Raw genomic sequence first — 26,992 nt, forward strand, 5'->3', positions numbered from 1 at the left:
TTTTTTTTTCATTTAATGATACGATATTACAGAAATCAACTCTTTTGAAATAAACTCCTCTTTGGAGATACGATATTAAAAAAAACTCCTATTTGATGATGTCAGTCTTTTGCGTTTTCATTTTTTTCGTTATCTACGTAGTCACTTTGAAAATTTTAAAAAATATATTATTTTTTATTATTTTCCGTTCGATCGATCTTAAATATGAAAGAATTAAAAAATATATATTTCTAAATACTAAGCTATGATAGATTATTCGATTTATTTTTTATTCACTCACTTTTCTTATTATTTATGTATATACATATTTTTTGTACAAATCTACTAGGCATATGAAAAAAAAAAAACAATACAATCTCACGCTCGTTTTGAATAAGAAAAATTTTTTCGGTGAAATAGATTGTAAAGCATAAGCACGATCGAAGTTGTATATTTTCTCATTAAATTAAAGTTAAAAATGTCTATTAAAGATGCTGACGAGGATGATAATGATTATCGTGACACTGTGGTCTGCAAAGAAGATGAAATGAAGAACGAGAATTTTATCTACAATGATTTGCTCGTAAGAGCGTTAGTCCAATTGTTCCCACGAGAAGGTTAAATCTTATTTTATTTTTTCACGTATATATTGATTTCGAAGAAAGTGTAAGAGCTTTTAATGAGAACTCAATAACGTTATGTACTGTTATTTGACGTGTTTACCAAAGAGGTTACGTGTCAAAGAGGACATGCTGATCTGCTTTCGATCTCATTATCAATTTATTCTGGGAACAAGTAATCAGGGTCAAAGTATATAAGTCAGGATCAATCTGAATGTTTTTACAATCATATAATGCGAAGAAATTTAACAGTTACAATTACAGATCAATAATTAGGATTAGAGTTAGATTGTAAATAAAATTATTGTATCAAAGAGTATATATATATATAGTATAACATGTATATATATATATATATATATATATATATATATATATATATATCGTAATATTAATCTCATCTCTAGATCTATTATAATTTTGTTCAGAAAATCGGGGTCAATTAAATGTATAAATAAATGCAAGTCATCATGGCCAAAGTACAAGTTTGCATCAATCTCAAAAAATTTTCATAATATAACGCGTAAAGCAATTTGGCAATGATGATCATGTATATAGATACATTATGTATATATATATATATATATATATATATATATATATATATATACATGAGATCATATATATTTATAGATACGTAAATAAAATTAAAATTAAAATTAAAATTCAATATTATGATAAGGATTTTCGTAAGATTTTTTTTTGTTTTTATTTTTTCTTTATATATTTAAATGAATTAAAAATCTATTAATACTTAAGCAATAATATATAGATTATTAATGCAATAAGATCTTTTGATTTAATAATAAAAATAAGATGATTCAACGCACTACTTATTCTTATTTACAAAGTCGTTTAAATCGTAGCTCGTTGAATCATTTGCATCTTATTATTCACTGATACGACGTCATAGTTCGTTATAAACATTTAATCGTCTTCACGGCTGACAGAAAGATCACTCATACATTTATGGCTGGAGAAATTAAAGAGTATCCACACAGACAATACGGAGAAGCTTTCCAATCGTAATAATTATATGTGGTTGTTGCTCTTTGTTTTACAAAATGGTAACTTAATCGAGCCATTCGATGAACCACCACCTATCGATGAATTGCCTCCAATCTCTGATATTATGGCAAGTATTATAACTTTCATTAATCGTGTAGAATTATAGTGGATAATATGCATAACAATTAATGTTCATTTCTTAATCTATTATTAGATTAGATATAAATATGTTTTATTTATATGTAACTCACGTGAAATGTTACGAAGTTTTGTCAAAATGCATGAGAAATATTTTTAATTTCATTCAAAACAAACACGTTAAAATATATCACTTTTTGTCGAATATCTATTGATAATATATCATTTATTAAATAACTTATGATTAAAATTTTGTATCTCTTAAAGATTTAAAGAATATTCAAATGATCAAAATGTAATCTTAAGTTTTAATTGAAATCTAAATCATTCAAAGAAGAAATGATAAGTAAATTGGCATTATTTAATTTATGTTAAATAGTATTTTTCTAATCAATGAGATTGCCCTAATTCAATTCATTTTTCAATTGAATGATTAATACTTGTGATAAACACAAATAAAATTGAAAATTTTTAGATTAGTTATGGCGAAAGCAGTTTATTACATTTATTAATCATCCTGTACGTACATATATATATATATATATATATATATATATATATATATATATATATATCTTACGTGCAACATCGTTCGTATATACAGTTATATATAAATAGTTTATATAAAACTTACTTTTTTATAAATGCAAAGATAAGTTTAACCTTCTCTATTGATATAGATTTAAATATTTAACGTTTGAGCTCGTATTTCTTGTTAGACTGGTAATTAATATATAATATCGATCGATATCCGATTAGCCGGCGCAAATGATCGAAGAATTGATATCGTTGCCGGACATAAATTTTCCTCAAACCAACTGGACCATTTCTGATACGAATGTGATGGACATAAAGGAAGCTCATTCTACTGTTATGCCACCTCACAAATTTCTAGAATATCAGCCTCGTCCCGTTAACGGAATATCCTGCTATTTTTCGATATTCAGCAAACCTTCTTAAAGGAAGAAGCTTTCTTTTTTCAAACACAACCATAAATTATGAACAATTGAATATATTATCAAGGAAACGTAAACTATATACTTACTCACGTAAATAAATTCATTAATAATGTAAAACTTTTAGAGATACATATCGATGAGCAAACTAGTTTTTGTAAGTTCTTCATTTTTCTCTTAGATCACGAAGTAAATCTGTTTTTTTTCTTTTTTTTTTTTTTTTGATAAACGTAAGAAATGGAATGAATGAGAATGAAATCGTAAAGAGCGAACAAGTGTGATCATCAGAAAGCTATGCGCAAATAACAAATAATTGATCATTTTAATGTATTATTTATTTGCTTAGAATACTTTAAGTAAACGATTCTTATAGCTATTGAATAAATAAATATTGAAATAGAAGTAATGGGAAAATTGTATTGATTTCTTTTTTACGAAATTTAATACAAAAATTAAATAATATGATATATGTTATAAGGATTTAACATATACATTTAAGAATTAACAAATTGCGAATTATTTTTAATAAGTTAATAAAATGCGACGAATGATGGAGTAGTTTCAAGTTTTTAACACATTTTATAATTTATAACATTATATAAGAATAAGTTTATACGGAATTTACAATATCAAGAGAGTTTACAATCGATGATATAATTTATAAACTTTAAATGGTAATTTTCAGGGTGTGGTAAACGGTATTTTTATTTGATAATGATAGAAAAAAGGGAAAAAAGAAATGTACACGGATGATGCAAGACTCGTTTTATGCATACAACATCTGTTTATTTATTTTTTATGAAGTCTTAATTATAATCCTGCAATACGTAATTATATCCTTCGTACGAGAGAAGAAAATTTATAGAAATATAATATATACGATTCTTAATATTATTTATCTCACGAGCTATTAAAAACGATAGAAATAAGAAAACCGTCAATGAAAATATTGCTATTTTCGAATGCGCGAAGTCATAGACATTATGACGATAAACTTAAAAGAAAATCAAATTCGTCCGAATTTAATTACCTTTACAAAAGTTCAAATCGATACACACGAAGACTTTGTCACGTTGCAGCATTTATAATGAAGAATTTATAAATTTTCCGTTACCCTTTCCAACTTTCAAAACATTCGAGATAAACGTTACTCGATGAATGTGACACGGACGGTGAATCATCATCGATATATCACGATTATAATATAGTTTTAAAAATTTTTGTTCACGATGATTACTTTCTCTTTCTCTTTCTATTTCTCTTTCTCTTTCTCTTTCTATTTCTCTTTCTCTTTCTCTTTCTCTCTCTCTCTCTCTCTCTCTCTCTTTCTCTCTCTCTTTCTTTTTCTCTTTCTTTCTCTCTTTTTTTTTCACTTCTATCCAGTCATTCAATTGACAGTTTACCGTAGATATTTTTAAATTTTATAGAACAAATAATAAATGTTTCTTTGTTTGATATGCTTTGAGTGACAAGGATTTTTCTAAATGGACATATTATAATTAAAGAAATTAATACGAATAAATATGCAAAATTTATATTTCAATAAGTCATTTGAATAGTCACTAATCAATATCTTATAAATAACTTATTGAAGGATGCTAAATAACAAGAGATGTGAATAATTCAGAACGGAAATTCACAGATAGATTGTGACTCATTACACTCGTGACTTCTTCATATACACCAAAAATGTTGTCAATTTCAAAAAGATCTACTACCAAATTTGTATGATTCGTACCTTTCTCTTAGCATCTTCTCTTCTTTTATTTTTTGAGAATATTTATATATCTTTGCTTTGACGATATGACAGTAGAGAAACAAACTTTGGAAATTTACCGTTGTATTCGGAATTTTTCTTTCGCTTTGTATCTTCATGAACTTAATGAAACGCAAGAAAACGTATAGTGAATTTTTTTTTCTATCTTTTGCATTTTCACGAACAACGCTGATAGGATTCTTTAAAATAGAAAAGAACGCTATAATTATTTCTCTCTCTTTTTCTCTCTCTTTCTTCCTTTCTCTTTCTCTCTTTTATTCGAAGGAGTAATTTCAATGAGAAAATTAAGATAATTAGGATTTGAAAATGAATTCCACGTAATCTCGAATTCTTTATATACTTTCCGTGCTCTAACGGTGATTTTACGAGTTCGTATGAAGGTACATAATATCATAATTAGAAAAGAAATGATGATTAGTAATTGTAATTGCTAATTGATTGAACATATGATTCTATTATTAATTTTATATGATTTTAATATTAAGTTAGGACAGAATTAATGTAATTATATTTCTTTTTAAAGTAAATAGGATAAAAATCAGTATGGACTTCTTTTTTTCTTCTTTTTTTTCTTTTTTTTTTTTTTTATTACTGCTGTTGATGTATTATCGTCAAAATCTGAAATAATAAAATATTTTTCTATTCTTCATATTTTTCTCTCAAATTCTTCAAATAACGATCAAAAATATTTATCTGACTTGTAGTTTCGTCATCGACGAAACTAAGGAAAATTAATCTATCCATTATATCTTTTATAAAAGAGAATGGATTTATTCGCTAACATGGAAAAATACCAGGTTATCTCTGCTGTTATTTATGGGCTTTGGGATGCGTGAAAGAGTTTAGTTTGTTCTCTCGGCATGTGTACAAAAGTTACGCAAAATCTCCTAACATTTCTCCACAGGCGTCTGTCTACCTTTCGTGAGCAGATAGATAACTTCAGGGGAAATCATTTTTCGGGACATTCGCGAGTGCCACTTTGTTCTTTTTTATTTTTGGTTTTTTTTGGTTTTTTTATTGTTTTCTCTTCTCAAAGAAAAGAGAGAAAGAGAGAGAGAGGGGGAGAGAGAGAGAGAAAATTCTTGACACTTCACCCTCAAAAACGCTGATTTCTGTAAGGAAACGGGAATACACACATGAATGCTAAACGTAAGTTATGACAAATGTAAATATAAGGTCAATCAAAAAGTTTTGTCTGTTTAGTAAACAATTCGTCTTTCTTTAAAATTTTATTTCTTTTTCTTCCGTTTTTTTTTGTATATTATTTTTTAATATAAAAATGGACAGAACTTTTCGATAGTCTTAATATTTAAACATATTTCAAAATATTCTTGTTTTTTTCTTCTTTTTCTTTTTTATATAGATTATCTACATTTTTTTTTCAATTTCTCAATCGTTTCATGATCGTCACTTCGTAAGGAAGGTATTTTGTTTTCTCAATGTCAAATGATGTTTAAAACTGCTTGTCATCATATTTTTGAAAACATCCTGTCACGGAATGAGATTGCGTGATCTTTTAATAAATACTGAACAATGTAGCGAGAGCCTTTGCTTTTCCGTATATACTTTTATGGGGACGAGTCGAGAGGAATTAATCAGATTACTTTGAATTTTTTAGAAAGAAAAAGAAAAACAATTAATCAATGTGAGTACATATATACAGGATATTTCAAAATTGTGAAGGGTATATAGGAATGCTAATTCAAATATTTGCTGTTAATCAGTTGTCAAGTTTGTGTCTGTATGAGCAATGTAACTAATTTGTTTTGTTATTCCAATCAATACCTCTATCAAGTCTTCAGTATTACTGACCACAAGTTGTTGAAAAAAAATATCACGATTTGTGTATTATTATTATACAGTTTTGAAAAATCCTGTATGTATATATATATATATATATATATATATATATATATATATATATATATATATGCTGTAAACTCGCGAAGAAGCGTTAATAGAACTTTATTAAAACTATTAACGACTACATTCAATCCGGTTTCCCAATAATCTGTTTAGTTGGAAGCGTTTACTCGACACGTCTTTCCTAATCAGGCTCCTGCTAAAGAAAACAGCTTGTCGTAATTTGTAAATCAATTCTAGGTGCCTGAAAACAGCTTATTTCTGTCCAAGCATCCTCAGAATATGCCTAGATGCATTCGCAACGATATATGCGAAATCAAATTGAAATATTATTTTAAAGATTAAATAAATGTAATTATCTCATACGTATTCAATTTACAGATGTTAATAATCGATAGATTTAAAAGTGCATATTTGTCAGCTTGTAACGACGTTCGACATTTACATCGCAAATTCTTTGCTTCATTATTTGTCGCTACTTTATTTGTGTAATTGTAAGTTATGTAATATCTCAAGGACAGAAAAATGTTTATTTAAATTTTTGATGTATCATATATCAGAACGATACATTAGAAATCCAATTCAAAAAATCTTTTGACAAATTTTTTTTTTAAGATCATTGAGGAAGATCAATACTGTAAATAATTTCATTCTTTTTCATTTCAAAGAAAAATAATTATTTCGATGATATATTAAAAAATATTACAATTAATATAAGTGGAAAAAAGAAAGAAATATGAGGAAGACCTGAAAAAGATATAAAAAATATTAAAAGAAACCTCATACACAAACAAATCCTGTGCACAAGTGTGCGCTTGTATGCATAATCATTTTCAGGTCACACGAAGTCGTTCTTTAGGTGAATGACTTAGGAATTATATTTGAATAATTACATTAGCATCTAGTTTCATTGACAACAAGTTAAGATAATTTTAGGTCTCCTTCAGAAATAAAATGTATTGAGTATGCATGATATTTGTATATATAATACATGTAAAAATATATATACAAATATATGCGTATACGTTTGATTATCGTTAGAATTGTTAACCTTAGAACATTTAGATTAATTTTTTATTTTACTTTCCATTAAAACCTACGTAACATATCAATATTTATTCAAACGGATTGCCGCCTATCGATTTTTGAGTGAAACTGAAATGTAATATATGTAGAAATAATTAAATTAATAATTTCGGCGCAAATTTTTTAACATTTCGAAATCATCCTTTATAATCTTTGATAGTTTATAATGATCTTATAATCACATATTCAATAGAATCATTTGAATAACATGTATTTATTCATTTTTTTTTTTCGATTCTTCGGGAAATTACGTGTGGGTGGAATAGCAGACAGAGAGAGAGAGAGAGAGAGAGAGAGAGAGAGAGAGAGAGAGAGAGAGAGAGAGAGTGAGAGAGAGAGAGAAAGAGAGAGAGATTGATTCTTCCCTCTTCGATTCCATATTATTTCACTAACCTGTTCTCAACCCCACCGTTCACCATCTTCGATACCAAGATTGCTTATTATCAGTTGCTTTTGCTCGGGTATGCTTTTAATGTGAAATCAACAGTTTGACTGACATGTTCACAGGAAAGCGCTGATACATTTGGACGTTCAGTATCCTTCCGTCTTCCGTCTATTTGTCTTTCTTTTTCTCTTTCTCTTTCTCTCCTTTTCTTTCTCTTTTTTCTCCACTTTTTTAATCTTCGTTCTTCTTTTTATGTTCTCGTACAAACCTCTCTTCATGAACATGTTTTTTGTTGTTCATGAGAAATAAGAAAGAAAAAGAGAAGAAGATAATCGAAACGTTGAGAAAAACGTTGTGTTATCTCTCTCTGTTTTTTAATCTATCGTGACAATAAAACGACGTTTAAAAAAAAAAGCGGAAGAGGATCAAAGTGATATTCGTACAAAAGGATATATTTAATGACTTCGGTAGTACAGCCCAAAGGCAAGTGTTATTCATTTCATCTTTCTTTAGCACTTTATGTTGTATGTAACTATAACAGCACCATTAAAGTTTGATAAAACAATTAGATTTGAATGCAACCAAAGTTTATGCAGATGGACATATATATATATAAATTAGAATTATATATTTTTTATATATTAACACGTTGCCGCAAATCGTCGGACTATAGCCGTCCGATTTTTGGCGATATGTAGGCAAATGACGGCTATAATAGCCGCCTTGCACATGACGACTGACGTTCAATTTCATATGGTAGTTATAAACAATTGAAAAAAAAAATGTGTTTCTGAGCACGATCGTCAAATTAAAAGTGTGCGGCAACATGTTAAATATTTTTATATTGGAAAAAAAATATATGTATAATTTATAATACACATCCTTGTTGTCTGTGTATAAGCACGTTTATTTCTATTTCACAATTTCGTTTAATGATACGGAAATAAGTGTACATAGAAAATATAAGTATTTTCAAATAGCTTCTTTCCGTTCTTAGAAACAAATTTCAATTGTTCTCACTATCTAATTTTCACTCGGCGCGTCATGGCACTTACATCGTGAAGCAAGTTTATTCAGTGATTCAAAAGTACGAAGTCAACGTGAAATCCTGTTTATCTCATCAGTTCGAATATTTTGAGAAGACGTCACGTATGTTTAGAATCACGAGTAAATTTATTTCATTACGGCTTCTAACTTCGAAACCAGAGGAATACCTTTCTATTTCACATTTTCGTAATTTCCAATTTTCCATCATATGTGAAATTTTAAACTTATTCTTAGAAAAATAAGAAATATAATAGACAGTGTTGTTATATATCATATATAGTAATAATACTATTTCTTATACTGCTTCGTTTACTTCTTAACAAATTACTTCTACATGTTAATTATTACTAATTATTATACGCAAAATATTTAGAAATAGAGACAATTTCCTTGAAAATTTTACAATGTTTTTTTTAATTAATGACAAAAAAAGTGGAAATACAAAACATACGAAATATTTTCCTTTGTGATATTTTTAGATGAATCTTAAAAGTGACATTGTGAGTGTGTGTATGTGTCTGTGATTTTTTTTTAAGCTTTTTTATTATCGTAGAAAGAATTCTACGAACTGAAAAAGTAAATATCTTTGTTCATTACGATAATAATGATTTACTTTGAGAAGATGTATAAGGAATGTGTAAAAAATAATAATTAATGATTAGTTACATTTCATGAGAAATTAATTATGTTGTCCAATAATAATAATATAATAAATTGTGCAGCTTTCGTGTATTTTCAAATATTTTCGATCGAATTTCATTACATTATCTGTAATAATTTAGAATTTTCTTAATCTTTCATTATTTGAAGGACGAAAAAAAATTGACACATAATTATATATATTTTCCAGATAAAAATATTTTTAAAAATTGTGTTTCATGAAGAATTACAAAATAGTACTAAGAAATTATACACTTAAACTGATATTTCATTTAACCTTCAAAGTGTTTTTTACGAAACGTTAAACAAAAATGATTCATTTTCTCAATAGTATCGTGTTAAATTATTTAAAAAGTAGGCACAATTCAATGCTTCTTCTCTGTCAAATTTTATTTAAAGAAGATAGAATCCTTGATTCATTGAAATAGAATCCTTGATTCATTGAAATAGTGAGAACTACGCTAGTTATTCGTAAAGAATTACAAAAAAGCAGACTTCCTCGTGCCTCAGAAAATATCTGCAAAAGAAGACAATGATTGTTAACGGTGAGATGAGTTCATACGTATTGAAACTAACGGCATAGTAAATATTGATGTATTTACATTACGAATAAATTAATCGAACAAAAACAGGTTCTAGAGATCGTAAGTACGTTCTAGGACGATTCCCTTTCCTTTTCTATTACAGAATCACTTCAGTCAACCGCGATTCTTGTCGAGTTTATCTTGCACGGTCTATATCTATCTATCAAAATCTCTTTTAAGAAATCTCTTTTAACCATTCTTTTTAACTAAAAATTTAAAATCGCATATCGAGTGTATTGAAGAGTGAATGAAAGTGTGAGAGTGAGAGCGAGGAAGAGAGAGAGAGAGAGAGAGAGAAAGAAAGAAAGAAAGGGATAAAAAGAGAAAAATAAATAGATAGAGATATAGAGAGAGAGAAAGAGAGAGAGAGAGAGGGAGAGAGAGAGAGAATTAATGAAAATCTGAAATGGTGTGCGAAATAGAAAAATGAAAGAGAAATAGACGAACAATTAAATTTGAAATAGTTACAAAGAAGTCTGAATAATTAATGTTTTTTTCAATTAGTGACAAAATTTATTTGTTTACCGTTGAAAAAGAATTCGACGGAATTGAAATAGAAAAGAAAAAGAAAGATTAATTTTATCCGTGTTCATTGTGCTTGCTGGGAAAGACAATATCCGTAATATATATTTCATGTAAAAAAAAAATACTGTGATTGGTGTGTCAAATTGTGCTATATACTAAATTCGGTAGTGAAGTTAATTATATCGTGCGAATATAAGTATTGTGTGTATTTTTTTTTATTGATGAACGAATGGAATTTCATTCCGTATATAAGCACTTGATAGGTTAATGGAATTTTAAAAATCACGATTTGGTGAACTTTAATTTCTTTATCTCTCTCTCTCTCTCTCTCTCTCTCTCTCTCTCTCTCTCTCTCTCTCTCTCTCTCTTTCTCTTTCTTTTTTTATCCTTTTTCTGTTTTATTTTGCTGTATCGAATGGTTGATATTTTCGTGAAATTTCTTGAAATTTCGATAAGACGTTGAGCTTATGTAAGACATGAAATATTGTGAATTCTACAGAAAATTTGTATCGTCTAAACGATTCATTAGTGACTGAAAAATTTATATTTCGGTCGTGCGAGAGGAAGACAATGGTTTTCAAACGGATTCTCCAAATGTTCTCGATATTTTATTACAAACGCATGCGTCGTAGTAGGTGTTTTGTTTTTTATACAAACGATTCATATATTTGTTTGTTAACGCTAGAAATCTATTTTTTTCTATTTTTGTCAATTTGACAAAGTACCTGAAAAAAAAAATTTCTTTTAATGAAATTATTATTAAATTTTGCGGTTAACACTTAATGAATAATACAGTTAACCTTTCTCTAATAATTACGATTATAAATAATTTTTAAAGTAGAAGTTAAATATCTGTCATTTTGACAGATTTAGTACTTCTGTAGTGTTAATTACTTTTTTTTTTTTTTTATTACATTATTTCTTAATTGCTATTGCGAAGAGTCATTTTGAAGAAGAATACTTTTTACACGAATTTTTTGTTTCTTACTTATCAAGTATACATTTCTTTATTGTCCTTTTTTTTCCTTTTCCTTTACTACATTATGCCCGTTCATCTGTTTCTAACTTGAAGGTGAGGACGTGAAGTCTTCGGATTCTGGACCAGCAGATTTTGAACGTGCGATATGCTCATCAGGTAGGTATACAAACGTTGTATCTTCCAACCTATATATCTTTCTTCGTAGTTGTTATCTTCGACCTAAACGTTCTTTCTCTTGTATAAGATTCTCTTGAATCTTTCGGAGAAACATATAATCATATACACTTACACGTAATCATAAAAGAAAAACATATAACTACCAAGAGACTATACGAAAGTATAGTAATCAACCATTATTCCAACCGTGTCTTTATTTCTATTTCTTTTTTTCTTTTTGTTTTTCTTTCTTTTTTCTTTTCTTTTTTCTACAAATTTTTCTTCTCTTCTATTTTCTTCGATCTATCATTCGTGAATAGTCGAAGGTTCGCACATAACATTTGATAACATATTTTCATTATTTATCGAATTCTTAGGTTATGGAAAATTCAATTATTTATTACTGCTGGCTGTACTGCCGGCCAGTTGTGCCAGCATATTTTCATCTTCGTCGACAGCCTATGTTCTACCATCAGCCGAATGTGATCTTGAACTCACCATGTTTGACAAGGGCCTGCTCAATTCCATGTCCTTTGCAGGTGGTACACAAATGAACATAGTTCATTTTTTAATTAGAAAAACTCAATCTCATGTTCGAAGGATGACAAATAATAAATATATTTATATTGTTTTAATCAGTATCATTGTTTCTAGGTATGATCAGTACTAACTTTCTATGGGGATTCATGGCCGATACGTTTGGACGCAAAAGAATAATGTTTTACGGATATATGCTCACCGGTTTTGTCACATTGGCTACATGTTTCTCGCACACATCTTGGCTATTAATACTTATCAAATTTTTCGAAGGATCGATGTAAGTCGACAATAGACCGCAGACAAATCTACGGATCCGTCTGTATTTTCTTTTCTTTTTAATTTTGTTAATCAATAAAATTTCATGCACGTAATAACAATTGAACTTTCAATTGAATTTTATCATCAATCATTTTCCACGAATTGTTTGACAATTGTTTAAGATGAACTGTGATTTATCTTTTACCAAGGTAACGAACGTTTTCGTTATTGGCAAAAAGTTCGAGTTGGTGAGTTGACGAGGCAGCTATATTTAATCGTCACTTTTCAGTTTTTAGTTAGCGCTTGTTTAACTCACCAGTACGTTGAACTTTATTCGACTCGGTTAATGATACGGGCATAGAAGATAATATTTTTTGGAAACCGTAAAACGTTTCATTTTTTGCTCATAATAACGGAATTGTGAGAACTTTCGAACAAGAAAGTTCTTATAGAATTTCAATTATCAATACAGATAAACATTTTTATCTGTTCAAGATCCTTGAAATGTTTTCAATTATTTATTCAATTTTGAATCCTATCGTCCGTTATTTGCAGCATATCTGGTCCTTATGCAGCGTTGATGTCTTATCTGGCGGAAGTACACGATGAGAATCATCGTTCACGTACTTACATGTGGTTGGGTGTTTTTTTCTCACTTGGAAACATTTCCTTGCCGTGTAAGTAATTGAAATTTAAAATAAAAAAAAAAAGAAAAAGAAAAAAGAGAGAGAAAAATTTAAATCTTTAAAGATTAATATATGCATATGTATATGTTATTCAATATTTTTATTTTTTTTTCATTCATAATATTCTAATTACTCTTATTTAATTAAAAAACGATAATAATAGTTATTTGATTATTTCTTTTTTTACAGGTATAGCGTGGCTAATTATACCACAAAAATGGAATTGGAGTCTCTTAAATGGCTTAATTGAAATCAAATCCTGGAGAGTCTTTTTGGCAATTTGTTCTTTTCCAGCTTTTTTGGCATGTATAACAATCTTTTTTTTTCCTGAAAGTCCACGATTTCTTCTATTGAAAGGTCGTCGTGAAGAAGCTCTCGCAATCTTTCAGAAAATATATTCAGTCAACACTGGAAAGCCAGCAGATACTTATCTGGTATGTTATCAAGATTTAATTATGAGAAATATTTCGAATTTAATTATTACGTAAAGAACATCTATCGTATTAAAATAATTTGAAATTATTTGTGAGTTAATTATAAGTCAATTATAAGCTATTTTATTTTTTATTCTATTAAAGTTTTTATAACTTTCATTATCTTTGGTATGTTATCTATTTTAGTCACAAGTAAATATACGTAAAAAGATTTTTTAAATTATTAAAATTACCAAATTTTATAGTCATTCAAAAATATTAATAATACTTATGTAATATCGTAATGCACATTTCTGTTTTATATCTTTAAAACAGTACAGTTGATCGAAATGATATTATTTTATTTTCTAGAGGAAACTCTAAAAAATTGCAGTATATTCCTTGAAATTATCATTCTATTCAATTACTTATGACGTTTAAAGAATACTCATACATTATGAAGTGTGTGCTGAAATAGGAAAGTTAAAAACAATGTACTATAATTTTTGCATACACTTCGATTTTATCCGATTTTTTCTTTCATATTTTATATAATAAGTATAACTTCTGTAACTTTTACAATTTTCAATAATCTTTGCCTGTAGTTCTTTTAAAAATAAAATATTACGATATTTGACTTTATATTAAAGACAGAAAGATTATTTTAAAAAGTAATATATTTTGTATGGAATGATAGGTATGTTATTTTCCTTAAAACGTGTTACATCGTTTAAAAAACGTATATATAAGTTAAAATTATCAGTAATCATATGAGATTATTATCTTTCACTCATATGAGATTATTATCATTTTATCATATATCTTTCGTTTAATTCTTTATTCAAATTCTTGGTTATTCGATAGATAAAGGACTTAGAGGACGAATACTCCATAAAATTACCGGGTGATAAATGGAAAGAGAAAATACTATCATCTTGGGAACAAATCAAGCCATTATTTTTACCTCCAAACGTGTTTAATCTCGTAGTTGTATCTTTGATTCAACTTGGAGCAACGATAGGGTAAATAAAAAGATAATTTTTCGTCGAGATAAGAATTATTTTAAATGTAAAAATATAATTCATTTAACCTTAACTAGATTTCTTAATCTCTTTAAAAATTTTTTCGACGAATGATTTCTCTTTTATAATCAGATCAGCTAAAAGATTTTAAATCAAAATTGAAATAATTAATAATTAATTAATAAATGTAATCAATAACTATATTGAAAATAATACTTCAATATAATAAAAATAATTAATAAGTAATTAATCAATTAATTATTTTAACGCAGATCGAATTCTTTGAGATTATGGATGCCACAATTATTTTCTCTGATAGAAAGTTACAAAGTCAATCACGTACTAAAAGATCAAATGGGTTCTCAACCATCCTTCTGTTACATGTTGAATAGTCCAGAAAAGAGTAATGATAATGTTACAGTAATTGTGAACTCTACTGCCGAGGCCGTCGTCGCGTGCGTTTCGGTATTTTTTACATAAATGATTGAATAATTAATTAAATGGATAAGATGGATCGGGTGATCGCTTAATCTTTTCTTTTTTATTTCCTTAGACAGAACTAAATTCGACAGTCTTCGTTAATTCTATAGTCATCGCTCTTACTGGTGTCATTGGCTACACTTTGGCTGGCACGTTGATAACTGTCGTTGGGAAGAAAAAATTAATGGGTATTTAAATAGAAAAAAATATTATGTTAATTCACATAGTAACTCTTCTCTTGATAATGCTGATTAATTAATACGATTCAAAAATATTATTGGTTCTTTAATTAAGTATATTTTGATATAATTTTGTATGCTTCTCGAATGACATACGACGTACGTTAAGAGTTACGTATATAATTTTTTTGAATTATTCATTATTTATGAAATGATTAATTTGATTTCTTTAATTGAGGTTATCTCTGACGTTCGTTCGTTGGAATTCACGATTCGTGCAATAAACTCTCTCCTCTTGGTGATGCTAATTTGTAACGTTTTCAGGAGATAAATGTTTTTCTCTTTGAATTCTTAATTTATCGAAGAAAAATGACTCGAAAGTTCCAGAATAACAAAGTGGAATTAAGCGGTAAAATAATTCTTTCGTTTTAGCAATATGTTTCCTCGTGGCAGCGTCTTGTTGCGGATCTCTTTATTGGGCGAATGATACAAATGGAATATTGGGATTATCATCTGTATTTGTAGCAATGTCAAGTATCGGTGGGGCCACAGTAGTTAATATCATCGTCGACAATTTTCCAACTTGTCTTAGGTAAATATACGAGTTAAGAATGTCAAATGATTTTATTTATTGTTTTAAGATTATTATTAATCAATTATATCTATTTTTCAAATATTTGTAATATTAAATATTACGCCTGAAGAAGTGCAAGACTCTTTGCTTCATCGATAATGTTGTTAATGAATGTCTTTTAAAACACTTATTCGATCAATTATCAGGATTTAATTGTGAAAAATAAGTTTAATACGTTTGTAAGGTGATAATGAAGTCTCTCATGATAGATAAATCATCTTAACACGATTATAATAAAAAAACTTTCTTGTATGAAGTGTTGCCTATCGTCAGGCGTTTAGAAAAAAATTTTTCTTTTACTCATTACTGTTCGCAAGTGATATTATCGACAAAATACGAAATGTTGTTACCTATCTACAGGCGCCATATTTTTTATTCATATAATGAAAAAATTACAATTATTATAATCTTTGTCTTTTCAGAACAATGGCAGTTACTACAGCCATGACGATGGGAAGATGTGGTGCAGTGATTGGCAATCTTTTGTTCCCAGTTCTATTTGGACTGTCTTGTTTAGGACCATTCATTATGATTGGTTCGGCTTGTTTGTGTGAGTATAAAAAAATGATTTCTTTCACGAAAAATTGAATTCTTGAAAAAAAAAGAAAGAAAAACAATTAGTTTAAATACATTCCAAAATATATATCCGAAAATTTATTTTCAGTCGCTGCTGCATTGGTCATCCTATTACCTCGAAAACCTTCGACAAACAAAAAACCAAAGGAAATCGTTTAAAATTTATAAGAGTAATTTTCAATCTCGTATTATCTAATCGATCGATTGCACAATCTACAATGGATAAATATATTTATGTAAATATATATTAGGCATAAAATCAACTTTTTTTTCGCAGACAAGGTCGACATTATCGATCACTTGTCTTTACTTTCATTATGTAAATACGTACACTCATCTTAATCAGCCGCTAAGTAAACTCTTTATTCAGTCCTACCTATTCTTAGGTGAATGTATTCTTGTGTAGAAGATTATAATATATGTATTAGTGTACATGTATATATAGGTATATAAAAATATTATAAGTATATACTAATATGTAATAAGTATAATAATAATATTATACGTATTAAAAATGTATACGAAACGTGTATACATATATAGGTGAATATTTAAGCATTTAAGAATAGTTTCTTTTTTTTTTCTTTTTTTTTCTTTTTTTTTTTTTTTTTTTTTTAATGGAATCTCAAATTGCGCCGTTAATATAATTATTTATAAAGAATGTAATCTTTATTATATCGATGGTCGCGTGACAAATATGAATTTTTCTTAAACATTATAATAGAAAGTATCGATGGTGTAAGATATAATGTATCTCTATAATCTAGAACAAAAAAAAGAAGAAAGAAAATAATGAAAAAAAACAATGAGCATAAAAGAAAATAGGATAATATATTTTATTATTGTTCAAATATTATCCAATAATCCATGTAATAATGCGAATCAATCATTGTATACGAATCGACCAATCCCGTTGACAATTTTTTTTCCCTATAGATCACGATGAATCGAGAAGATATAGAAGGTGGAATTGATAAAAGTGTTATTTTCAAACAGCAATTAAAAAAAATTATTATATAGAGAATTAGAATATTCATAAAATGTTCTATAACGTATGTTTTCTTTTATAAAAAGAATTTTCGCGCTCTTATTTTTTTTTTTTTGAATTACGAATATTATTCAAATTTTCGATATTAATATATTTACATGCTTTCAATAATTTTTTTTTCGCAAACAATATTTCTAAGAAATTTTATATGAAATATAGATTATTTATTAAAAGGTAGATATATTCGACAATTAATATTTTATAAGTACATACAGGGCCATATATAACTAAGTGTATTACTAAATTTTACTAAGTATTACCTTAGCACTTAAGTATTACTTAACCTTGTAATTTTTTGTAAATTTTCTTTTAAACGCTTCTTTTTCAAGATATCGGAAGATTTCTTCATTTATCATACCTTCCTTCATAATAATTTCAGATATTAATATTTTGTATTAATATTTTTTTCTTTTTCAAAAAAATTTCCATAGTGAACGATAAATAGATTAGTTTTTTACTAGTTGAACTGATTTATTATCTGCTTTTTTATTTACCATTGTTAAGTGTATGAATTGTCGTTTTTACTGGATGAATATGTGTTTGTGTAAAAACAGAAATAGAAAAAGAAATAAAATGAATAAATATTGCTAATACGATCAGAGAAATTGAAAAGAGAAATTTACTAAAGAAATTTACTAAAGAAATTTACTAAATTTAACTAATAAAATTAGTTAAATAAACAGGTTTTTGTTATTTTGATATAATTTATTATTCGACTTATATATTGCATCTTTTTTTCCACACATTTATATATATATATATGTATGTATATTTCATTTTCATTATACGATTTTGTTTGCGATAAAGATATAATTGCAAGTGACAATAAAAAAAGAGTCTTTGTAACATTATTTAAAGCCATCCCCCTTTTCTAGGTGATCTACTCGTAGAAAAACGTGGTGACTTTGGCATTATATTCACCAATCTCTGTTTATCTTCCTCTTTATGACTTTTACTGTCCAATTTATTGATTTTGGGACCATCCACGATTTTTCTTGGACTAAGAGTAGCTCTTGATCGTGATATTATTATTCCAGAATCTCCGGTATTATTAATGTTGGTAGAAACAAGCGCATTATTTGTTTTAATTTGATTGCACTTCGGTGAACTGGGCGTGATCTTGCTAGATTCCTTCTTCATGGGTATCTTCGTCTGCATTACGTTCGAGGAACTTTGACCTTGAGTACTTACCATATAAATATTTTCATCCTTTTTGTTAGTTGGTTGCGATGACGATACTCGTGCCGGTACGACGGATTGATAATTTCGTTTGGATTTTTCATCAATATAACCAACAGTCGACATGATCGATTGCTGTTAAATGAAAAATGTATGTCATTTCATTTTGATTTGCACTTTAGTTTAGTTCAAAATAAATTACGGCAAAGGCTAGATAATTGGCTAGATATTTTATATTAATTATGCATTTTAATTACTTAATTAATTATGCGACTACTTAAATATTAATTATTCATTTTGTAAATTAAATATATGTTTGTCATCAATGTATTTAACTCGGATTTGATTAGTAATTGTAAAATATCCAGACAAAAATATGTTTAACCTATTGACCAGGGATGACGAGTTAAGTCGTCACGAAGATTTCGTTTTTATTCTGATAAAAGAATGAATTTGTTTTTTACTCGAATTAAGAAAAACATCATATGTCCCAATTCTTCATTTTATGATTTATTCAAAGTTTCATATCTCCGTCCTAACAATTTCATTTTTAATCAAAATAAATTTCATACGTCTATCGAAAATCTTCTCTGGTTAACAGATTAATGTAATATCATATAAGTCCAGATATATGTTGAGATAAAAAAAAAACGTACCTAATTATATTAGCGTACCCAATAACTAAGCACCGATCAATACCACTATAACATTATACTTATCTACAATATAAAATCGAATTGATGAGAATTTTAATTTTGATCACCTGATCAGGCTCACCCGTTACTGTCAGTATCGGCACATCATTTCTAACATAATTATCAGTCTCAACAATGTCATGAAGTACATGAAGTATCGTTGCTTCTGTACTTTGTGGTAATTGTATTGGTTCAAGTGGAGTTAGTGAAGTTTTAGCTGTTAACTTTCGTGCTTCTTCTATCGCTCTCATTAAATTCTGTTGACTTTGTAAAGATGCTCTGCTATAACTTTTACCGATTTGAGAGCTTCGAATCGCGCTATTTACGACCTATTAAATACTTTTTATTATTATTTCTTGTTATAATATTGTATTTGATATTGTTATTCTATTCTAGAATAGAAATAGTAATTTATATTATTATTTTATGTTAGGAAAAATATATTTACTTGGCCCCAACGATGTTGAGTTGATTTTAGTACCGCCAATCTAGCAACTCTCTTCCACCTGGCAACATTATCCTCGCCTTCGGTAGGTTGAAGAAGAGTCAATTCTTCTTGTGCAGCATCCTCTATTGATTTAGTGAAAGGTCCTGAGACTTGGAAATCCTTCATCAATCTTCTCTCCCATATTCTCATCTTCCTACCCAGTACAGCTGTTAACGAATGAAACAACATAACATTATTTTTTTGGAATTTAAATTGTTTTTCTTTTTTACTTTTTTTTTTCTAAAGTCAAGATAGAGAATATATAGACTTCTCTCTTTGGTATTGATTCCAGCGATGTCCATGCCGTTTCTACGTAAAATATCAAGAAGTTCGCAACGCCACGATGAAATGTCGGATTTCAATTCGTGTACGTCATCCTCTGTAACGGGTTCCGTTTCATGTACGGAATGTGAATTAACCACATATCTCCATACCAAAGCTCTCATTACAATACCATATCTAAAATGACAAAGAAAATAATTATTGTCTCTATTTTAACAAATTCAAATATGTTATTATTAATAACAAAAATTTACTTTTGATTTTGTAAATGACGATTTGTAATATCGTCATGCACGTTATTTTGTTTCTTTGATAAGCCGCAAAATTTGAGGAATAATTTTGGTGGGGGAAAAATGTTAAATGGTGGAGGAAGAGTACCACCTTCCTCAAAATAACTCATCCATAACTTCGTTCTAGCAAATTTCCATTCTGTGTCTGCGTGTTCCTACAAAACAATTAATTAAAATATGTTAAAAAAATACTATCAATACTTTTAAATATATTTCCTGGGTTTTACTTCGATGACAGCATAACTGTTGCTCATCATGGCGATCAGAAGATTCAAAAGAACGATTACGTTAATAACCGAATAGAAACCGAACATTAAGAGACCCCAGAATCTGGTATACGATTTGATTCCTACAAATAATTACTTAATATAATGTACGAATGAATTCAATTAAAATTAAATGAAAGTTTTAATATTTACCTGTCAGTTCAAAACTATCTATACCAACTCCTCCGAAACTAGCCCAAAATAGACTCTGACAGGTTTCAAATAGATTGCTAAATCTATTAACAGACAAAGACAAAAGTTAATTTGTTTTGTAAGTTTGTCAGATGCAACTGTTATATAAAGTATTATTTTTTTACCTTCTCCATCTCATACAAGAGTCACTGCCTGCATCCCAAGTTGGATCAGCAATGTCATTGTAACATTTCTTTCTCTCCAACTCAGCAAAGTACCATAACAATTGATTCAAGCCACAGGCAAAGGAGAATAGGACTAGCGTATAAATGAAGAAGAACTTGATTATGTCAATCACCATTCTGCCCAAGGATATTTGAAGTGGTCCAAGATGCGGATTCACGCTGAACAGGTGTACCAATTTGAGAGCACTAAATACGTTTGCTGCTGCAAAAAGACCTTCAGCAATTAACTGTGGATCAAAGTCACCCCAGCTTTCTCTTGGTATTAGTGCAGCTGATGGATCCATATCGATTTCTGCTGCCTGTCGAAAATAAGCGGCACCTCGTAGAAATCCTGTTAGAACGTAAAGGGAATTTCTGGTAAAGTCGATGAAGTTCCACATATTTCGAAGATATGCTTTCAAGCCATCGACATAAACCTGAAAATTAACAGCGATTGTAAACAATATGTTTTGTTAAATATATAATTAGTTGCACTTTTTATGTATATAGTAATATTATATATACACATATAATAAGTATATACTATATATACAAACATACTCATAAAATATTATATTATATAGAATTTTATTTTTAAATAAATATTTTATTATTTAATTTATATTTAAAATTGTAAATATTATATAAATATTGCAATATATATATATATATATATATATATATATATATATTTATATAAACTAATTAAATATTATTTTCTGCTAAGTTCATTGAAAATGAAATTCTTTCTTATTTGATTTAGGTAATATTTTTTCTATACCTCTCTTGCCTCTTGCCATATAAATCCTAGAACGTATAAAACTATCACGAACTCTAATGGTGATGGCGCTGCACCTCTTTGTCGAGCTATTTGAATCTCAAGATTCTTTTTAGTTTCTTCATTCCCAAAAATTTTCACGACTTCTATTTCCACACGTTGCGATACTAAGATCAGTATAACTAAAACGAAGATTAAATTGAAAAAATGGTGGACTTTATTAATGAAATAATATTTGAATGAAATTTAATTCACTCACATAAGAAGAATAAATAGGATGATGCGTGTACTAAAAATTTGACGAATGGTCTTCGCAAGAGTTGGCCCATCTTTGATTCCGGAGTAAAAAAATATATTATACAATAAAAGGGAAACATGAGGGCTGTTTTCAGTAATATCCAACATTTTTGAACGTTGGTCATTCTTCGAAATCCAGGAACACCTTCGTACCTTAAAAAAAAAGGGAATAATATAATAAAATAAGATCGAATTGTAACAAATATCTCTGACTTGTCCATATTGATTTAAAAAAACAAAACTCTACCAAATAGCTGCAATATATTGCTGAACATGAGAATGAGCGACGAATCTCTTCTGTTTAAATTGTATCGCTTGTTCAAGTTTTGCCAATCGTTTAGTTGGTAGACTATCTTCCTCGGGATCATAATTCAAAATAACATTTAGCTCTGTCGTAGTTCGTACTTGTTGCAACAGATCAACCGCAAATCTAATTAATATATCGAGGTTTAATTATTTATTCGATGTTTAACGAATAAATAGAACTTACTTCTCAACTTGACATCTAAGTTCTAAATATTCCTTTCTACTTTCTGGTTCGGCCGAAGCTAACTCTTTGAGTTCCCAACTTAATTGGAATGCTGTCATCAGAGGATCTGGAGAACTGAGAGATATCAAACTTGGACTAGCCAATGCCTTATACTCGTTTATCCTGGTCGAAGAGAGTCTCAATGGGTCACCTGATAATGAATAATGAAAATACATAAGAACATTGCTCTAGCTATCTTTTTATACTATTTATCACATAGCTTTGTTTTTTTGACCTGCAGTCGACCGAAGACAATCTTGGCAACCACATTTAACGTCGTGTGGCATCGGTAAAGTAGCTCCTCTATCCAACAACAGCTTCAAAATCTCATAGTTATTCCGTTGCGCCGCTAGTATCAATGGCGTCATGTCGGCTGGATACCGAGCAGACTCCGGATCGATTTTTTGCCAACTGTGAACAACTTCTTTGCCGTCTATGAATTGAACGATCGTACGATTAATTGCAATTATTAACTCTCTGTAACCTAAATTTCTGATATAAAATTATGTAATGTAAAACTTGTACTATAACTTACATGATATTAATATAATTATACTATACTTGGAAATATATTCAATTAACATTAACTATCGAGATATGAAATAACTATGATAGTTTTTTGATCAAAAAATAAAATAAGATTTAGACAAATAAATGAATGAACTTGAATGTTATTAATTTTTATTAGAAAAATTAACAAATAATTCTGAATAAAAGAAAGAAAAAAAAATCATAATTATTGTCAAATAAGCTCGACATTATATCATATTTCATGATTAGAACGAAACGAAATTGTTCGATTAAAATAAAATAATCAAGCACCTTTCAGCTCGTTAATCTCATTCGCTGTCAAAAGTTCCTCGTACTCTAGTAACAATTCAGTGGCTTCGACAAATTCATGATCGATGGCATACAAAAGAGCATCCTTTGTTTCCACTCCCATTACAATAAGAAGTTCAATCATCTCAAGATTGTCTGCTTCTATCGCTAACGTTAATGCGCCACGACCGAGACTATCCATGCAATTAATATCGAGAGTCATACCCTAAAAAAAAATCTTCAAGACTAATTCCATTGACATTGAACTTGAAAACAGCTCCAATGATCACGAACTTACATTGATTTCACCTTTGCTAGCTACCTGAAGAATTCTTTTCACATTTGACAAATCACCTCTTTCGACAGTCAAAAGATATTTCTTTTCTTCTAGATTCAATGGTTTTGTATGATGAAGAAAAATGTCTTCCATCTTTTCTGGCGGTGCTTCCATGTCTTTCTCCGATTTTTGACAATCCATTTTTGTTGTATCCTTGATTATTATTCGTTCAATTAAATAAAAACACCAACACTTTTTCGAATGCTTATCGTATTAATTTATCGGCAATAAACGGTATAACAATATCATCGTTGCACATCTTTTTTTTATTTTTTCTTTTTTTCCTTTGTACGGAAAATAGCTGTCGAGATAAACCACGTGTACGAAGAAGTGTACATCTAATGCTTGTCTGAATAGGAGGTCAGCGACAATCGCTATTATATAGGGGATCATGGAAATTGAATTATGGGAATTAACCAAGACCCTGTTTATTTACATGGACGTTTAAGATCACCAAGTATAAGGTATCTGGCAATGTCCGTTGAGGCCATCGTTGTCGTTCGACTAATTTGCTTATCGATATCTCGTTAGTATTCACAACTACTAGGGTTGATTCTTGGTTAGAACATAAAAAAATTTATTGTTAAGTCAGATCAGATTATTAGTTTATGTTCTTTATCTTATGTACATGTCTACATGTTAATTTTTCTGTCATTTATCAATAACTTATATGATATTCATTTATTGTATATTAATCAATAGTGCTAATGTAGAATACATATATGTTTTTTAAATTACTCTTTTTTTATTCAAACAATGGTCAAGTATTTTTGTATTATTATTTGTTTAAAAGGATAAGTATTATAATACATCCAAATTAAATGGCAGAATTTCAAATTAGAGATTAGTCGTAAGGAAATTTTTTTAATAAAAAAAAAGGAAAAAATGTTCAAAATCAAATGAAAAATAGTCACTATCGAAGAATGAAAATATTTTCACACGCTCTATCTCTTCGGTCTATCTTCTTTCTATTTACTAGGTACATTTCGTTAGAATAGAAAATTTTACGCTTTGTTCGTTTATGCAAAAATATTCTACATAGATATAAAAATAGACATTCGTCATTTCTTGTACTAGTATTGAAAAATAAGAAAAACATTTTGCGTTTTCGTATATATTTGTATATTTGAAATAAATGTAATTATCAAAGATAATTATTGAACCAAATTCAAAGGCCACCGCCATTGAACCAAAACCATAATATAGATTAACATCAATAACTTTTCTATTATTCTGATCGTCGAACGTAAATACGTATGTTTTTGCTTTTTGTTTTTTTTTTTATACATTAGACAATAACGTTAAAGTTTCACGATTTTTGCATGAAATCTATTCTATTCACTATTTTATGAATTTCTTTAGATTAAGAATTAGCGACGTTCAATATGAAAGTTATCTTCCACTTCGTGGACAACGAGGTTGCATGCATATTAACGTGAAACATTTCTTTGCTGTCTTTCCCTCTCTTTCTCTCCTCTCTCTCTCTCTCTCTTTTCTTTTTTGCTTTTAAATTAAATAAAATCGCAACTTTGAGTGAGTCACTTCCTTCATAAAATATCTCTAACTTAGTAATAACCAAGCGAAGAAACAACTTTCTCTAGCGAATTAATCGATTTTTGCAAAGAATTAAAAAGAGATAGTAATTGTCAAAACCATACCATTTAAAATAATATATATATATGCAAGATGTCCCATTGATCTCGAACAATCGGGATATCACGTGAAAGACTAAATCAACCGATAAAATTATTTTACAGATTTATTTGTTGTGAAGAGACACATCATAAGGTGCCAATTTTTTTTTTTTTGTAAATCGAATAGCAAAGGAAATTTCATGGCCAAAGTTATCTTTTTAAATGGAACTACATATTTTTCTTTTCATATTCTTTTCATTTCTTTTCTATTTGATGTCATTTGTCGAGACGAATTTAACAACATACCATACGGTATCATTTATTATTATAAAATATTATAAATTATATTATAAATTTGTAAATTCGAAAAAACAATTCAAATAAATTAAGCAAATATATATATATATATAAATATATATTATAGCGATATAAGACATTAAACTATATAACATTGTTTTATATTATATCCCAATTTATTTGATTAAATAAATATTTACATAATTAACGAATACAATGTACTTTATACTTATAAATAATTAAATAAAAATTAATATTTATTGTGCATAAAAATTCAATGTATTCTTTAAATCCAATCACCATTACACCAATTATTCTTCATGTCAGAATCTCTATTATTCTTCATATTTCCATATCACCTAATTTTTTAAACAGAAACATAATTTACCAGGAGGTGGCACTTCTTTGGATATTATGCGATCCTGATATTCTGATTTGATGATCCTGAATCTCGATTTATGGGAAAAATTTCTGCATCTACAGAATTTGAAATTTTTACTAGGAATGAATAACTTACCAAAAGGTAATATGATTTGACGTGCCACCTCTTGTCCCATCATATGATCCTGATACAAATCTCTATTTGCAGTAATTTGGAAGAGAAAGACTAATTTTTTGGATAAGGAAAATAATGATAAGATTTAAAGAAGAACATATCGGATTTTCATGTTAACGTTTTTATTAATAATACCTAATAAGTACAATTTGTATTTATATAGTTTGACAATTATATAAATATTACTTTACCATATAAATTGGGCTATAATATAATAGAAAATAACACGATATAATATAATTTAGTGCAATATAATACAATGTAATACAACATGATGCAATATAATATTATATAATACAATATAATACTACTAGAAATAAAGAACGAACTTGTTCCTTTTATGCTTCTAAAAATAATCGATTTAAGTAAAAGAAATTTATTTCTTAAGAAGTTTGGCCTTCGTTTACAATGCTTGCAGTTTAACAGCTGAAAACCAACGATACAGGATTGTAAATCTTAGGAACTCACAGATTTATAATATGATTTATAACATTCTTTTAAAGATACTATATTAACGAAAGGAAGTCATAAACAAGATAAAAAAGACGATTCACATACTACTACATCTCTTTTATCAAATAGGAGATATTA

The 26,992-nt window shown here is 28.2% G+C and overlaps 2 protein-coding genes across 7 annotated transcripts; one reads left to right on the plus strand and one right to left on the minus strand.

Moving 5' to 3' along the window:
- Positions 1–5,442: 5,442 nt before the first annotated feature.
- LOC124424898 (synaptic vesicle glycoprotein 2B-like) lies at positions 5,443–17,451 on the plus strand. Of its 6 annotated transcripts, none has more exons than XM_046964471.1 (13): positions 10,230–10,358; positions 11,128–11,259; positions 11,701–11,763; positions 12,141–12,302; positions 12,418–12,580; positions 13,117–13,238; positions 13,437–13,681; positions 14,525–14,682; positions 14,955–15,147; positions 15,236–15,350; positions 15,774–15,933; positions 16,398–16,525; positions 16,640–17,451. In XM_046964471.1, the coding sequence occupies exons 2-13, from the start codon at positions 11,199–11,201 to the stop codon at positions 16,708–16,710; spliced, it is 1,641 nt and encodes a 546-aa protein (XP_046820427.1). In that variant the 5' UTR covers positions 10,230–10,358; positions 11,128–11,198; the 3' UTR covers positions 16,711–17,451. The 6 variants fall into 6 exon arrangements, with proteins under 6 accessions (XP_046820431.1, XP_046820429.1, XP_046820430.1 ...); XM_046964472.1 differs by having other exon boundaries at positions 10,233–10,251; XM_046964470.1 differs by lacking the exon at positions 10,230–10,358 and adding an exon at positions 10,567–10,891.
- A 290-nt stretch (positions 17,452–17,741) lies between these two features.
- LOC124424897 (transient-receptor-potential-like protein) lies at positions 17,742–24,273 on the minus strand. Its single transcript, XM_046964469.1, has 15 exons — positions 23,876–24,273; positions 23,581–23,803; positions 22,994–23,191; positions 22,720–22,909; positions 22,477–22,659; positions 22,192–22,382; positions 21,936–22,114; positions 21,116–21,591; positions 20,952–21,034; positions 20,760–20,881; positions 20,497–20,687; positions 20,229–20,419; positions 19,922–20,127; positions 19,542–19,802; positions 17,742–18,913 (listed from the first exon to the last, which is right to left on the minus strand). The coding sequence occupies exons 1-15, from the start codon at positions 24,053–24,055 to the stop codon at positions 18,452–18,454; spliced, it is 3,336 nt and encodes a 1,111-aa protein (XP_046820425.1). The 5' UTR covers positions 24,056–24,273; the 3' UTR covers positions 17,742–18,451.
- Positions 24,274–26,992: the final 2,719 nt, after the last annotated feature.

This window comes from Vespa crabro, chromosome 6, assembly GCF_910589235.1.
Source record: "Vespa crabro chromosome 6, iyVesCrab1.2, whole genome shotgun sequence".
NCBI lineage: Eukaryota > Metazoa > Arthropoda > Insecta > Hymenoptera > Vespidae > Vespa > Vespa crabro.